Below are 17012 nucleotides of genomic sequence, written 5' to 3'. Positions count from 1 at the left end.
GCCCGCCGAGCGGCCCCGCTCCAGAAGGTTCGGGCCGGGTCCCGGCGCGGTTCCCCGCGGGGAGCAGCCCCACGCGTGGGGCCTCACGCCGCTCCTCCCCACGCCTCTCTTTCGGGCTGCCTCTCCCGAAAGCCCCGGTTTTGCCCGGCGAGGCCCCCGATCCGGCCCGGCCCGGTTTCGGGGAAGGGTGTGCAGGCCCTCGCGGGGAGCAGGCCCGGCCTTCACCTCAGCTCCTGTCAGGCGTTTGCGGGTCGGTGCTCAGGCCGCTTGCCCTGCGGTTGGCAATTTTAAAAATAATTGTGGTTTTTTTCCGGTAGGTGGCAGTAAAATAAAGCGACCGTGGTGTGCGAGGCGGGCCGAGTCCCCTTTCCAGGCGGCTGGGAAGCAGGAGCTTGCCTGAGCGGTGGCACCTCAGTGGAAAGCATCTACGGCCTGTGCTAAAAGCAGCCATAGATAGCTGTTCCAGCAAAATATAGCAACGAGGAAAAACTGAGGAAGGGGTGGAGGAAGAGTATTCGGCCGCAGTTGCGGGTGGCCATCGCAGCCGTCTGTGGATGAGGATGGCCTTTCGCTCCACACGCGCTAAGCACTCAGAAGGCGTATTCGATTTCTGAGGCTTTATGGTAGTTACCTTCTGGCCAGCAGTTCATTCTGTATTGCTTAACTGTACCGGCTTTGGGAGCGAGAATGGTTAGGATTACTGGTTAAAAAGAAAGGGAAAAAGAGCTCTTTTTCTTCTTGGCAGGAAGAAGCAGCCCCGTGGCCGGCTGTAAAGGAGAAACCCCTCAGCGAGCCCTGTCACTGGGCATGGTCGTGAAAGGAAGGTTTCAGTAAAAGAATGGAGCAAATACACAGGGAGTGTTATCTAGGTTTGCTGAAGAGCAGAGTGGTTGTGAACATGCAGAGGTGCGTATAAGAACCGTGGTTACATGTAAACATCCTTCTGAAGGAGGACAGTTTGAAAAAAACAGAGGTATAGGAATCTCACCTTCATTCTTCATAAAATGGGAGAATTGTGGAGAAGAATGTTCATGCGTTCGGAAAAATTCTCCTGGTCTATACGGCAAAGTTTCTCAGAGCTGTGAGCTTGGGGGTTGTTTCCTCTTTTGCATCTGCTGTCGAGAGACAGGTGAAGGCTCTTCCCTCCTCTCCTCACATTTCTTTCGATATCCCAGTTTTTATGGGAAAGACAGAAAATGTGCCCCGGATAACCAGGTGGGATTAGAGAGCATCAGAGTATTTATGAAAGTAGATCCTTTGTTCCACTAAGATCCATCAAGCCGCAGAAGCAGCTCTGCTGGTATTTGGCCCAAAGTGGAAAACCGCCATAAAAGATGAATGAACTGAGCCTGCAATATTTCTGAAAAATATCAGTAATCGGGTGAGCATTGATTTTGCTGTCTACTGATGTAGACTTCTCTTTAGATCCTAGCAAGTGGTGATATTGCAGCCTTAAGATGCACTCCAAGTTTGAGCGGTTGTTACAGTGAAAACGTTTATACTGACTGACTGGTGGGCAGGGAAGCATGACAGAAAAAGGGTTACCCATTGATTATCCAGGTGAAGTCTGTGAACTGTTTGTACATTTCTGATGAAAGATTAGCAAATAAAACAAATCAGGCAGTAGTCATGGAAGTGAACTCTGCCGCTTTGGGGCTTTTTATAACAAAATCTTGTGCCAGTTATGATGTTATCAAAGAACTTTTTTATTGCTCAGAGACAGAATTCAAGCTTTGTTTCAAACCACACACAAAAATATTACAAACGTTATAGTAATATCATCCTCTGCACTGTAGTTAGTCTTTCAATCCGCAGATTTTAAAGCTCGCTAAAACTCCTCTGAAGCTAGGGTGTATTCATACTAGAAACACAACAAGCAGTAGCTTTACCATAGTGATTAGGTCATATACGGTGCTCATTTATTAATCACTTGTCATTATATTTTGATTCATAGACAGGTGCCCTGGATCACTTTGGGTTTTGCTATTATAGCAGTTCATTAATATCCATGACATATTGTGCTAAAATGTTCACTTACTACTTGCTACAAGCCAGCAAGGTGAATTTTCTTTAACATAATTAGCGCGTCAAATACAAAATCCTGCAAATTCTTATCATCCTGGAGCTTTATCTTCTCAAAATGTTTGTTTCAGTATGGTTAACTTGTTTGCAGCCTTCTACCAAAACCTAACTAGGTATTTTTTTACAGAATTTATTTACAGTTTCTGAACACGAATACAAACCAGACTACAAGTTCAGTTAGCACCGTGTAGCCTTTGTATGAATTCAGCCTTGTAAAAAGAAACCTCTTCTGTAAAACAATGAAACAGAAACATGGAGCTTTCCAACAGCTGTTCAGAGTACATCATATCATCGACAGTTTGCTATTTAATTTTATGTGGACTCCAACTCCAAATGATGAAATTTCTTTCCAAGTCAGAGGAGATCCAGAGCTGGATTACTGTGCAGATAACTAAGCAATATGAGTTCCAGTTACTGTTAATTTTTTGGCTGCTAGTGGGAAGATGGGCCCCGTTAGAAGTGAGCTCATTATGAGAGGCTCACTAACACGATAAAGTCAGTACTCTATTTGCACAGAGTGATATCTCTAATTGCTCAGGCCTTCTTATGGTTTGTGTCTGCTTGAGTTAGATTTCTTTTGTGTAGATAAAAAGACTTCTGTAAGAAATCACCTCGGTGCTACAGCTCTGTCAGTCTGGAGGGCATCTCCAATGAGATTAATGATGTCTGCCTTAATATAAGAAAACTTTGCATATGTGATGGGTTGACCCTGGCTAAACGCCAGGTGCCCACCAGAGCCGTTCTATCACTCCCCCATCCTCAGCTGGACAGGGGAGAGAAAAATATAACAAAAACTTGCGGGTCGAGATAAGGACAGGAGAGATCATTCACTAATTACCGTCACGGGCAAAACAGACTCAGCTTAGGGAAAATTAGCTCAATTTATTACAGATCAGCCAGAGTAAGGTAATGAGAGAATAAAACGAAATCTCAGAACACCTTCCCACCACCCCTCCCTTCTTCCCGGGCACAACTTCACTCCCGGATTTCTCCACCAAGCCCCCCCAGCGGCACAAGGGGGACAGGGATGGGGTTTACGGTCATCACACGTTATTTTCTGCCGCTTCACCTCCTCAGGGTGAGGGCTGATCACACTCTTCCCCCGCTCCAGCGTGGGGTCCCACCCACGGGGTCAGTCCTCCACGAACTTCTCCAACGTGGGCCATTCCCACGGGCTGCAGTTCTTCACGAACTGCTCCAGCATGGGTCCTTTCCACGGTGTGCAGTCCTTCAGGAGCAGACTGCTCCAGCGCGGGTCCCCCACGGGGTCACAAGTCCTGCCAGAAAACCTGCTCCACGGGCTCCTCTCTCCGCAGATCCGCAGGTCCTGCCAGGAACCTGCTCCAGCGCGGGGTTCCCACGGGGTCACAGCCTCCTTCGGGAACCCACCTGCTCCGGCGTGGGGTCCTCCACGGGCTGCAGGTGGAGATCTGCTCCACCGTGGACCTCCCTGGACTGCAGGGGGACAGCCTGCCTCACCAGGGTCTTCACCACGGGCTGCAGGGGAATCTCCGCTCCGGCGCCTGGAGCATCTCCTCCCCCTCCTTCTTCACTGACCTTGGTGTCCGCAGGCTTGTTTCTCTTACATGTTCTCACTCCTCTCTCCAGCGGCTGTTTCTCACTCTCCCAACTTTTTTTTCCTTCTTAAAAATGTTATCACAGAGGCGTTACCACTATCACTGATTGGCTCGGCCTTGGCCGGCGGCGGGTCCGTCTCAGAGCCGACTGGTATGGGCTCGCTCTCTCTCGAACACAGGGGAAGCTTCCAGCAGCTTCTTACAGAAGCCACCCCTGTAACCCCCCCCGCTACCAAAACCTTGCCACATAAAACCAATACATTCCACCCCTCGCCTCTGTGTATCACATTTTCAAGAATTATCATTAAAATCTACATTCATCACACAAAATCTTCACTCACATCAACAAAAAGAATTCCCCACACCAAAATCAAAATAATATCATCACAAAACCAACAAAAAGTGGACAATTTACACACAATCCACCCCTCGTCCCTTCACCACAATTACAACAATAAAAATTCCCCACTTATCAAGCAGCTCTTAACTCTCTAGCTGTGTTCAGTCCATGTTTTGCCCGTTACCTCTCTCAGTTACTATCCTTATCTCAAATTCCTCACACTGCCCGCATTCTCCACCAAAAAGACTGTGATGGGTTGACCCTGGCTAAACGCCAGGTGCCCACCAGAGCCGTTCTATCACTCCCCCATCCTCAGCTGGACAGGGGAGAGAAAAATATAACAAAAACTTGCGGGTCGAGATAAGGACAGGAGAGATCATTCACTAATTACCGTCACGGGCAAAACAGACTCAGCTTAGGGAAAATTAGCTCAATTTATTACAGATCAGCCAGAGTAAGGTAATGAGAGAATAAAACGAAATCTCAGAACACCTTCCCACCACCCCTCCCTTCTTCCCGGGCACAACTTCACTCCCGGATTTCTCCACCAAGCCCCCCCAGCGGCACAAGGGGGACAGGGATGGGGTTTACGGTCATCACACGTTATTTTCTGCCGCTTCACCTCCTCAGGGTGAGGGCTGATCACACTCTTCCCCCGCTCCAGCGTGGGGTCCCACCCACGGGGTCAGTCCTCCACGAACTTCTCCAACGTGGGCCATTCCCACGGGCTGCAGTTCTTCACGAACTGCTCCAGCATGGGTCCTTTCCACGGTGTGCAGTCCTTCAGGAGCAGACTGCTCCAGCGCGGGTCCCCCACGGGGTCACAAGTCCTGCCAGAAAACCTGCTCCACGGGCTCCTCTCTCCGCAGATCCGCAGGTCCTGCCAGGAACCTGCTCCAGCGCGGGGTTCCCACGGGGTCACAGCCTCCTTCGGGAACCCACCTGCTCCGGCGTGGGGTCCTCCACGGGCTGCAGGTGGAGATCTGCTCCACCGTGGACCTCCCTGGACTGCAGGGGGACAGCCTGCCTCACCAGGGTCTTCACCACGGGCTGCAGGGGAATCTCCGCTCCGGCGCCTGGAGCATCTCCTCCCCCTCCTTCTTCACTGACCTTGGTGTCCGCAGGCTTGTTTCTCTTACATGTTCTCACTCCTCTCTCCAGCGGCTGTTTCTCACTCTCCCAACTTTTTTTCCTTCTTAAAAATGTTATCACAGAGGCGTTACCACTATCACTGATTGGCTCGGCCTTGGCCGGCGGCGGGTCCGTCTCAGAGCCGACTGGTATGGGCTCGCTCTCTCTCGAACACAGGGGAAGCTTCCAGCAGCTTCTTACAGAAGCCACCCCTGTAACCCCCCCCGCTACCAAAACCTTGCCACATAAAACCAATACAGCATAAATGAGATTATGGTTTCTGCTGAAACCTGCCAACTCTTATTCATTTGCAGTAAATATTATCTTTAATTAAAAGTTTTAAGGTATCTTGTTCCTGAACTAATGAGATCTACAGTGATTTCCCTTAGGAATTAATTTACCTTCTTAATTCTTATTCATTTTGGTGATATGACTATTTAAATCTGATTCAGACTTCAGAGCTTTGTTGAACATATTCATCTAGAACAAAAGGTCATTTTGCCATATTGACGTTTTGTTGGTATTTATAATTCTCTGTTCTCTCTTGATTCCAAAGATAGGTGTTTAGGTTCCTGCCCCAAACATTTTCTACTAACACTTCTGTTCATCTTAACTCTTCATGCTGAGTGGCTCTTTTCCACAGCTATTTCACTTTGGCTTATGTTTTCTGTTCCATCCAGAGTACAAATCAATTATAGTGGTGCTGAAAAAAGATCCTGATTGTGATCAACTTATTTAGAATAGCACAGCTATGTAAAATGTACTAAAATATGTGGAAAACATTTAGTGCAGTTGCTGAGAAATACAGGAATATTTCTGCCTTTATATCTGGGTACTCATCAGCTACAGTTTCTCTATGGGGATTATTTTTAACCAATAGGGATGCTTAACACTTGGAGGTGAAAATTGCATTCCTGCATACATGTTTAAATAGGCAAAGTGCCAGCCAGCAACTGGTTTGTGAGAATGAGAGCCAGAACCCATTTTAAGATTGTGCAGCAAAGGACAATATTGCTAGCTAGATTTTAAAATACGTAATTATATAACTAAATTACAAGGTTCCCTTGTTTTAAAAATAAATACATATCAAAATTAAAAAGTAACATTAAAAAGAAATACCCGGTTTGCATATACAAAGAAGACACCAAGAAAAAAGAAAGAATAAATGCTCCTTAGTTCATTATCAGGAGACTTTTCTGTTGAAATCTAATCTGGATCATGAGACATCCTCTCAGTCTCTTCATTGGTGCTCAAAGAGGCCGGGTCTGACACTGATGAAACGTCAGATGGTTTAGAAGTGGGGTAATTGCTCTTATGAAGTAAATGGAACAAGACAGAAGTAAAACTATCTCTCGGTGTTGACCAGAGGTGTTTTTGTTCTTGTCTCTGGTGAAACATAGAATACCTCTTCAGAAGTATGTTGTCAGTGTTAAGTAGGTAAGTTGAACCATGTTTTATGTAAGATGCAAACTGAGGAAGATTAATTCCTGCTTTTTATAGGGAGAGAGTTCTGTCTTTTACTGTTATTCCAAGATTTTCCATTCTCCCACCCAAGAACATGTGACGGAAAACATTTCTGTGTACGCTCTGAGACTCTCTTTGGACTCTGCATATAGTTAGGAAATATCCTTAAAATCTACTGTTCTGTCTTTGAAGTTGATAAAAAAAAAACAACCAGACTGTTATACATCGACTGCAGTAGAAACTCATGGCTGCAGGAGACTCCTAACCCTGTACTTGCACCACTGGCGGGTAAGAAACATGTTTTGTGGCATCAGCAGAGCGTGCGCTGGGACTAGCTATATATAGAATTGTCACCGACTTCTACAAGTTGTTGATAACCTTCCATTTATAACTTACTCGCAGACCAACTTCCTCCCATCACACACAAATTAGAGGATTATCAATAATGTATGAACTAATAAATAATGCTTGCGTGCCGTTGTCAGGGCAACAAATATCATTTAGACTGCAAGAGAGATCCTCATGTTGTGTCAAGTATATTTGAAGTCTTCCACATCTGTAAGGCTTTAGCGAAGTAAAAGAATGAGATTTTTTGTGTTTCTTTGAGGCAGCTGAAAGAACTGGTGAAGTATATTCTGTTAGATTCACAGAAATGTGAGCAATCTGCTCCCTTTAAAAAAAAAATCAATATTTTATTTAGTTTACTTATTTAATAGCTGTTTATGAAATACCAATTTAGGCAATGTAGGAATTGCCAGATTGGATTACCTGGTAAGTCTGCGTGGTGTCCAGTGTCTTATTTACGAGTTACCTGGGCTAGATGTTTTGTAAGAAACTACTGGGAAGTGCCCGACAGCTGTGTGTGACACAGCCTACCCTTGGCCTGTCTCATCGTTGTAATACAAATGCATTTCCAAGACCTGCAGGATAAGCTTTTGTTTCTTTCTAAAAGTATTTGGATGTTACTTTTCGAATCATCTATACAAGCAATAATCCATTTGCGAGTTTCTAAGTTTTTGGCTTTAATTACTTCTTGTAGCAATGAATTCTTGAGTTTAATTCTTCATCACATGAAACAGCACTTCTTTTAATCAGCCCTAATTTTGCAACCTTTCCCATTATCTTCTGTTCTTGTTTTTGTTTAGCAGAATGAAAACTGAGGCATATAAATATACATATTCTCATTCTTATAAAAACAACATACCAAAAAACAGTCAAGACCTGGCCCCAGTGGGAGCGTTTATCATTGATTCCAGGATTTGATCCAAAAATAATATTTGTTTAAATGGGCTACATTGCCATCATGTACAGTAACTATTGATTTATAAAAACTTTGGCAGCGCACGTTAAAGTATTAGGGAGCAGAGAGAGTTTTGTTCCTGAGTTACTTCAGCAATTTGCAGCTATCTCATTTTGCCATTCCCAATGGCCAAACGACCAAAAAATACATGCTGAAGATGCTGAACTTGAACAGTCTTCCCTGAGATGATGTATTTATTTCTTAAATCCTAGCAACTTCTCTCTGTCACTTGAAGGGAGAGAAAAAAATCATACTCTAGTGTCAACACCATGGCATCCAAGAGGTGGTGGGTTTTTTTTCTGATGATTGGGGCAAAGCCACTTGGCACTTGCTTTGATGCTTCCTTCAGCAGTGCATCTGGCTACAGCACTACGTGCAGGACATGACTGACGCCTCTACAACAAACCAGTGCACCAAGAGAAGGACCCTGTTCTACCGGGCTGCCCGCTGGGGACATTTCTCTTACAACCAGGGAGAGAGGGTAAAAAACGGCTGGCACCAGGAGTAAATGCAGCAAATGTATTCCTGGGGCAAAATCTTTATCAGGTTAATGGTGAAGATTGCCAAAACTGAGCTCAGAATTTGGCCATGGCCTCAAGCTGTACAGTCAGACAAAGAAAAATGCAAAATGTATAGCAACACACACCCAGGGCTATAAATCAGCTAGGCAGCAAGAGCTGCTTGATTTACCCAGCGCCTGCAAAAGCCAATTTCCATAGGAAACTAAAAAACAAGCTTTCCTGTTTCAAGTGGTTTGTACCAGGTGAAGCCAGATTTCTCCACTGTTTAAAATTTGTGACCACAGTTCGGACAGTACTGTGTTTGTTCAAGTAATTGAACTAATTCGAAAGGTCTTGCCTGCCTTAGGCTGTTTGTCTCTAAAACTAAAAACGAATCTTGCTAGTTGAGCAGACATTATTAAAACCATATTTAAATTAGTCCTGTAGAAAACAAGAATATTAAATGCACAAGTCATCGCAACATCAAGTTTAGACAGCTCAGAGTGTGACTAGTTCTGCAGGTAAGGCAAGAATTAATTGTCAGTTTTAATTGTCAAGAAGAGTTTTCACTGTTCACCTAAAGAAAAAAAATCCCAGCTTTTATGACACAATTACTTTTTAATTACATTTGTTGCAACCCCTAACTTCCAAAAGCGTAGGAAAATGTTTAGCTCTGTTTGCCTAACCATTGAGAACCAGCACAGTGTATTAAAACTAGGTCCTTCTCCTGAACTATTTCGGAAAAAACTAGTAACAGAGCACTTGGGGGCTCTGATCAGTTCTGTGCCGTGCGTTTCCATGTACTGCCGAGCAATGTCAGAAGCAAGGTTGAAGGTAATTTGAGAGGACTCAGACAATCAGTGCTCAATCCCCAGTCAGTTCTGTAAGGATCAGCAGTTACTATTTACATTTAAAATGTATTGGCATAAATGAGGTATCCTTACTTCTTACAGTTAAGTTCTTTTACAGGAAGGCTTAAAAATGCAGTGCAATTTCCAGAGGCTTAAGCGTATTTTTAGTGGAAGTGGCCTTTTGACAATGTTGTTACAACGCTGATTACATTCCCTCTGTAACGCTGGCCCAGTGCAGAGTCTTTTGCAAAGGCAGTTTGTTATAAATTGTTCGTAAATGTCAGATAAAAGCATCATTCTACTGCAAGCAACTAGAGGTAGACGTGTAATAACATTTACATTAATATTTTATTTAAATATATATATTCAATTCACATAGTCACCAGCTCTGTAACTTGTATGAATACTGAAATAAGACGACAATAATTTATAAAAAATCCTCTCTGAAATTCACTGAAAAGGTACCCAAAAAAGCAATTTGACATTTTTACAAATGTTAGCCGTACTTGGTTTCCATTAATAATAGTTAATGAGATTTGTTTATGCCTTCTTTTCAGAACTGTAACATGGAAATCCAGCTGCTGCCTCCAGAGATGTGGAGACCTGCAGTGTCCAGAGGAAGGTGCCTGTCCCTCCCGTCATGGCTGTGCTGGTGAGTGAGGGGCAGCACGCCCTTGGGCAGCCAATTTTGTTGAGGAGGGAAGGGAAGAGTCCACTTTTCCTTCCTATAAACTCCCCCGGGGACTGCACCACACAGACAGTAAATATTTGGAGCTTACCTTTTCCAGCGGTATTTTTTATTTGAAAAGATGTAGATTATAAGGCAACAGGAAACTACGAGACAAACTGCTCTGTCTTGTTGCCCTGACTCCAGCTCTGGTTAGGAAGTAAAAAGGCAAATTCAGACTACATGCATCTCATTTCTATGGCCTTTCTAGACAGCCACTGATGTTCAGTGTGACAACTGCTCTGGGACGGCAGAGACATCTAGTGGGAATGAGATTTTTACCATGGCAGCTCAGCAGAGACGACACCTTTTAAACTACAGCCTTTTCAAAATAGTACATTCAAAAATGCTGCCCAAGGGCCGAAATGCTTCTCGTGTCATTGCTATCCCTGCAACCATGCAGCCCCAGTCTATATCGTATTTCTGAAGAAGCAAAACGATAGTCAAGCAGCGATCTTCATTTTCACCTGGGTTTTAATGGTGGCATAACCATTTCCAGCTGACGAGGTGCACACCTCGATGGGGGGGAGCCCGGCTGGAAACGAAGCACGGCTCAGCGCTGGTGTTAGCACTGAGCTCCCTCCTCCGCTCTCTGGGCTCAGCTTCAACTCCTGCTTCCTTCCAGAAAGAGTAGACATATCGTGTCACATCTCACCCTGGAGCGGCAATTCCAGAGTGACTCAGTGTCTAAGTCTTGCTCCCCAGCGTCACGTAATCCGGCCCAGCCACTGCCACTCTTTTTTCCTAGGCCTTAGCAAAGGAGGGAGACGAGGGGAGGGAATGGTCAGGAAAAAAGAAATTAGGCAATGCTGTACAAAGTCAAAATTACATATGGTGAATATTTTAAATTCTGGAGTAACAATACTTCTAGCATTGCTTTTTATTACTGCTGCAAGCTGAAGAGTTGCCACAGCCCTGAGTCGTATGTGGATTAAGTCATGGGTTCAAGCTGATCTCTCCTGAAACAGGTTTCTAGAGTTCAAGGATCTCCACTAAAAATAACTTCCTTCTTGTAATGTGACAAATGGAAAACTGTAATCATTGAGAAGGTTGGTTTTGGGTTACTGATGGGAAAATGGCCTTCGGGATCATCCAGTCCTGTGCATATCAGAGCAACTGAAGCAGAAGCAGCAAAATTTGATCTCTTGGTTGGCAGTGTTTTCTTAGATACCATTCTTTTAGTAGCAAAAGTTGTTCTAAAATGTTGCAACAACAACAGTAATAATAACAATAATAATAATAATGATAATAATAATTTTAAAACTAAACACAGCTCCTTTTCAAGCAATTGTCATAATCAAAAATAGTTGCGGAGATGCTGGATGACTCAAGAAATCAGAAAAGGCTAGTGACCATTTTACCTAAAAGTTATCAGATCAAAATCAGCCTGGTTTGATTTTAATTGACGGTGGCTGTTCAGCAGGCTAAGTGAAATGAGTTTGCTAATGTAATTTCTAGGGGTAGAGGTCTTTGCTGACTACCAGAACTCTGAATGGCTCAAGTTACAACATTATCTTTTCACTCCTACACGCCATTCGCCTGAGTCAGATTTAAGGTAGTTTGGCATTAGAAGGAACTTTGTGTTAGAGCCGATTGTATCAGAGACGCCCTGTCATGAGTCCTGAATGACAAAACCATGTCACTGCTGTCTCTACAGGCTGCAAAACACAACTAAAAATCTTGTGTTTTACTTGGATAACTAACAAACAGCTGTTTCTTTCCCTTTCTTAATCAGGAATCCATTCCCTTTCACCAGGAGCAGAGAAAAAGTGGAAAATAGAACAGCAACAACAAAAACTTTCCATAGGCAAGATTCCTAAATGCTAAACATGAGAACATCAGAAGACCTTAGAAGCAAAGTAGCTAAGAAAGTAGGATTATTGTTGAAAGGTGTCACTCTTTTTTGGATCAGGAGAAGTGTGGATTGAGAGTCAGCAGTGCATTTTTCCAGGTTAGTGGTGATTAATTTGCACACACTGATAGGGGTTTCATGTCCACGTTACGACATAGTTAATTAAATTTGTATCTGGCTGATTAGGCAACACATGCTATCTTTACCGCAAGCAAAAAGGCCCCACACATGGAATGGTGGAGTGCACATGTATTTGACTACAACCCATTTATAATGTGTCCCAACCTTGTAGAATAATTTTAAGCAGTAAGTTTGTCAAAATTCTTTTTAGTTGTGCATAGCTGGTTACAGAGTGAAGTTTATTTGCGATGTTGCTGCCTTCTTCTGTATTTTATTTCTGATACTCAAATACCTGCCTACCTTTGACAGGAAAATGAATATCACAGGATGCTATTCAAGTAAAAGCAAAATAAGGAAATAGTTTACAGAATTTGAATCAAGAGTGTTGCAGTCTAAACATTTACACTTACAACCCAATGGGTTGGCCCCATACAACCTTTATTTTACTCTACAGGGGCAAACGCAGTGGAACAGCATCTATTTTTGCTGAAGGCTTAAGCTGCGGAATCAGCAATGGCAGGTTCTCGGCAAGGCAGAGCACTGATTCAGCGTCCCTTCGATAAGGCTCAGCTTCGGAAAGCACTGAGCCGCCCTGGCAGTGAATCATGCAAAAGGCCACTCACATCTCGATGACCGGCGTTTTGAATATCCAGCCTAGCCATACCCAACGAGGGATCCACAATAAGATCAAAATTCACTTGCAAGACACAACATCTGGCACTGCTAAGGTTGCTAGTCAGCTCCACGTGATCCCTCACCTCCAGGACACACACTTGAGCATCACTTACTTGCTGTAGGCATCTTTAGGAATCTGTATTGGGTGAATCGCAGGTTTGTAACACAAGGACAGCAAGTTTCCTAATTTGTAACAGATGGTATCTAGATAAAAACTCCATCCTCACAATCCTTCATCTCCCAAACCCAGTAACTTCATAAACTTCAAGTATGCATAATGACTGTTCAAAGCAGGAATTGAGATAGGGTGACAGCATATAGGGCCTAAAACAGAAAAACCCTCTTCTTCAAGGAACTGTCTCCACAGAGGCACCAGGGCAATAAACAAGTCACGTATTTTATGAAAACTACAGAGTTCTGAGTAATCATTTATTGATTATGCTGATCACTAATCTGCAACTGGAACTATAAAAATAAACTCTATAATGATTTGCTCTGTGTTTCAACTTATGTTTGGTATATTTCAATACGTATTTCTATTCAGTTCAGATTATCTAAATGCTATTTCCATTTTCTTTACGGATCTTGCTCACAATTCTTGTCCAGCACGGACTTGCTGGACAAATTTAGTTGTTGATTGATGAGCAATAGCAGGTACGCCCTATTACTACCACTAATTCTCTCTTACTTATAACAGACCAGTTTGCTGAATTTTTTAATATCCTATAGGTTTGCGAATTACATAAAAGGAATTGGTTTGTATCCAATAAAAATACCAAAATAATCCAACATAATGCGTGAAAAAGAGGAATTTACACCTGTACCTTACATGGAGATCAAGTAGTTTTTATTTACTATGAAAGAAACACGGAAGGAGATTAGGAGACAGAACAATGACAAATATTTACCATTTGAAAATGCTGAAATGAAACAAGGGAAACAATTTTTTTTCCCATTTTTTGTTGCAGACAAGGTAGCCTTGAAACACAGATAGCCATTTTAATACAGGACCAAGTAAAACTAACACTGTTCATAAAGAAAAAGAAAAATGTGTTAGAATGCAAATTTAATAGATTTTCCTTTTACATCAGATCTAAAAAAAAAAAAAAAAAAAGACAACCAAAGTACATTTCCAGAATCATCCTCCATTTTTTTTTCCACCACAGATCTGAGAACAAGGAAAAATAACACTGAAAAAAAGCCTTATGAATTTTTTCACTCACACGGGAAAGCTGATGCAGGTAATTTCCAGTGAGGTATGTCCAGAGGTGGGAGAGCTCAGTTTAGTCTTCTACTGATGTAATACTTTTCTCACAGATTTGCTAGATACCTCAGAAGAAATACTTTTGTGTTTTATTTGGTTGATCTCTGGCATTTAGTTGGATGATGGACAGATTTATTTTTTTTAAGTATACTCAGGCTAAATTTGATATGTTCAAATAGGAGTAATCTTTCATTATTTTAAAGTCACACCTGGACAAATGGAAGCTTCATAGCCTAAAAACAATCGCTCTATACAGAAATAGGAATGCCATTAGTCTTGTTCGACAAAGTTCTGTACCATTACGCATAATAATATTTATATTATTTCCCATTAAGAGTTCAAAGAAAACTGTCTTTTCCAGATTATTGAACATTTTAATGTGCTAAAATTGGTCAGAAAATAATATTTCTTGAAACCTGCTGAAAACTTTATAATTTTCTTTAAAAGGGTAACCTAAGTTTTTCCTTACATCTACTCCCAGGTGCTAGCAGTAGTGGGTAGGCGTTCGAGGAAATGTACAACATTTCTTTCCATTCAAGCCCACCAGAAGTGAGGAACCAGGCTAAGGCTGGAGCAGGCGGACAAACACATCAATTTAGAAGAGCCCCTCAGCAAGGAAACTGTCCACAGATGTTTGGGATTCAAAAGCTGCTCCTGCAACACAGAACGGAGGGAAGGAGAGATAACAGTGATATCATTTGCACTGAATCCTCCTCCAGCTGCAGCAGATGTAATGGCCATGGGTGGTATCGCTTGTGTTCCTACTGTCTGAGCACTGGTAAATCTGAACTTTGACAGTCTTATTTTTACATTTATCTTTAAACTGCTACATGGTTATATATATTTTTTTGATTGGGAGATATAAAATTAAGTCTCCTTGGGCTGTCAGGTTTTTGGCACCCCAGAGGAATTCAGTACAAAAAATGAAAATTACACTGCTCTGATAGCCTTCCCATCTACGACAGGTAGCTCAGCGATACAAGTCACCCAGCAATAAGTTCAGGAGAAAAATGGAGGATAGAACATTCTTGTTTATTCAGATGAAATATTTATTCTCTGTGCAACTCATACCGAGTATTAAAATCCCCTCAAAAAAGAAAAATAAAACAATTTAATGGTAGGATTTCTTAGCATTTGTGGAGAACTGGTATGCGATGGTCGCAGCAGTTCGCTCAGGCCACCGGACTGCCCATCAGCCTTTCTTGTCGAAGAGCAATCAGCCTCTGAAACCACTTCTCTTCTGCTTCCGCCTTCTCGATAAACAGCTGAGAGACAAGGGGGAGAGGACGAAAAGCAGGCACAACTCATTAACTTCCTCTTTATTTGTTATAACCTGTTGAAATATGTGGCGACTATTTCAGTGGCCAAAGAAAAAGCCCAGCTGCATAGGGGTGTTAAAATACAAAGGTGATATAAATACATTAGTAAAGGTAGAGACTTCTAATAATTGGAAAGCCAAGACATTTCAATTTCAGTCTCCTCCTGAAACAGCAACTTTGTCATATTGTATGGGTCTTGATCTTTGTTAGCAATGTTCATTTTACAGAACTTGCATTAGTTTATTTACTGCAAGACATTTTTAACTTGCTAATTCTTAAAAAAACTCTACTGTAAGTACTCCTATTTCTACTTACAAGTGCTCACAAAGGAATTTGCATAAGTTTAGCCACAATGATTTAAAATTATCTTAAGTTTGACATGTATTTAAAGCTGTAAGATTTGGCAAGGTGGGCAAATTCTGAGTCTTCCACCAGGTTTCCAACTAAACAAACCAAAAGCAATTTTTCCTGAATTTTTTTTGAACAGGGATTTTTATATGAACAGGATCTTAAATTCCCCCGCATTAAATTAGTATGCTACTTTGTTATAAAATCTGTTTGTAACTCTAAAACCACATCGCTGGTGAACTTCTTCTTTAGTAATTATTCTTTGTTGGATGATGCAAGGAGTGTGACCCTTTTTGAGCCAGTAAGTGGCCCATTAGCTAACGGTCTTCAGACCACAGATTATTTGATGAGCTGCACAGCAAAATGGTTGTTAGGTCACGTGAACCTGCTCTCATTCAATAGGCTGTCTTGTTCTAAAGAGAAAGTAAATACGGGCACACTTACATTTGGATGTGCTAAAGAATTATCATCTTGATATTTGATGGCAGTAGGAATATTGGGAGGTGGTGGTTCTTTTTCAGGAACAGATGCATCAGCAGTTCCTGCTCCGATAGTTACAGACTCATATTGTAGTTCAGTAGGCTCTACTGTCTAAAAAGAAGGAAACACATCTGAATATTTTATCTTCAAACTCCCAAACATGGCAGTATCTTAACTGAGCGCTCCACTTTCTTCCCATTGCAACACGTGCCCATGAAATGATCCTCATGCAAATCCCTCTCAGTGTGCTTCGCAGGACACACTGCACATGGACTAAGGTCCAGACTAAACACGTGAAGTGAAAAAAAAAAAGGTATTGCCAAAGGCGATGAGAGAGCTTGCAAAACTGTAGCTTTGGGGTTTTGGATCACTTTCTGAAGAAGCTGCATGAACTTCTCAGAGACTTCTGAAAAGGCAAGAAAATGCATGTTCTTGGGGAAACAAACTGATAATTCAAAGCACCTCACTGTCAGGTGGAAAAACTGAACAAAACATTTGCTTGCATACTTCCAAAGACAAAAGTGTCCAAGTTCCCTAGAAGACTTGGCAGCCAGAACGCAGGTAAAATTTGGAAACCTGGATGTCTCCCATTCAGTGTTTGGAAAGCTGTCTGAAAACAATGCCGTTCTGTTTCAGGGAGTAAATATGGTCTTAAAGTCTGGCTTCAGTTAAGCAGAATTAAAAATAGTGCTCTCTACCTTTAATTACAGTGTAAATGCCTGATTACTTTTGGATTTAATTCTTCTGCTTTTCCTAAAAAAATTCTTCGTGGTTTTAAAAGAATTTTTAAAAATTGGAGTTGCTCAGCATAGGTAGAATATACTGTCAAAACAGCTGATTTCATTGAAATTCTTACACATTTAAATGTATTCTTCTTTGAACACCACACCAAGAACATAGGAGAGTCATTGGTGGGATTTAAGATTGTCAACACTGATGCTCTTTCATCAGTGGAAACTGTATTAATAGTGCAGCTTCTGCC

At 42.2% G+C, this 17012-nt stretch overlaps 1 protein-coding gene and 1 long non-coding RNA gene across 3 annotated transcripts in view; one reads left to right on the top strand and one right to left on the bottom strand.

Moving 5' to 3' along the window:
• The first annotated feature begins 27 nt into the window (after positions 1-27).
• On the top strand, positions 28-13207 carry LOC142032553 (uncharacterized). The gene is made up of 5 exons (XR_012650887.1): positions 28-313; positions 746-906; positions 9803-9897; positions 11708-11923; positions 12399-13207. It is a non-coding gene; the product is annotated as an uncharacterized LOC142032553 (long non-coding RNA).
• Positions 13208-13449: 242 nt separating this feature from the next.
• The window catches only part of RSRC1 (arginine and serine rich coiled-coil 1), a 177640-nt gene continuing 174077 nt past the window's right edge, over positions 13450-17012 (bottom strand). For both annotated transcript variants that reach the window (XM_075031280.1, XM_075031281.1), the window contains 2 exons: positions 15995-16141; positions 13450-15148 (listed from right to left, as the gene is read on the bottom strand). In XM_075031280.1, the coding sequence (XP_074887381.1) occupies positions 15056-15148; positions 15995-16141 (240 nt within the window). In that variant the 3' untranslated portion in view covers positions 13450-15055. The remainder of the gene's footprint in view (positions 15149-15994; positions 16142-17012) is intronic.

The sequence above is a fragment of the Buteo buteo genome, chromosome 7 (assembly GCF_964188355.1).
Source record: "Buteo buteo chromosome 7, bButBut1.hap1.1, whole genome shotgun sequence".
Lineage (NCBI taxonomy): Eukaryota > Metazoa > Chordata > Aves > Accipitriformes > Accipitridae > Buteo > Buteo buteo.
The sequence above is the reverse complement of the archived record's forward strand: the minus strand, read 5'-3'. Positions and strand labels throughout refer to the sequence as shown.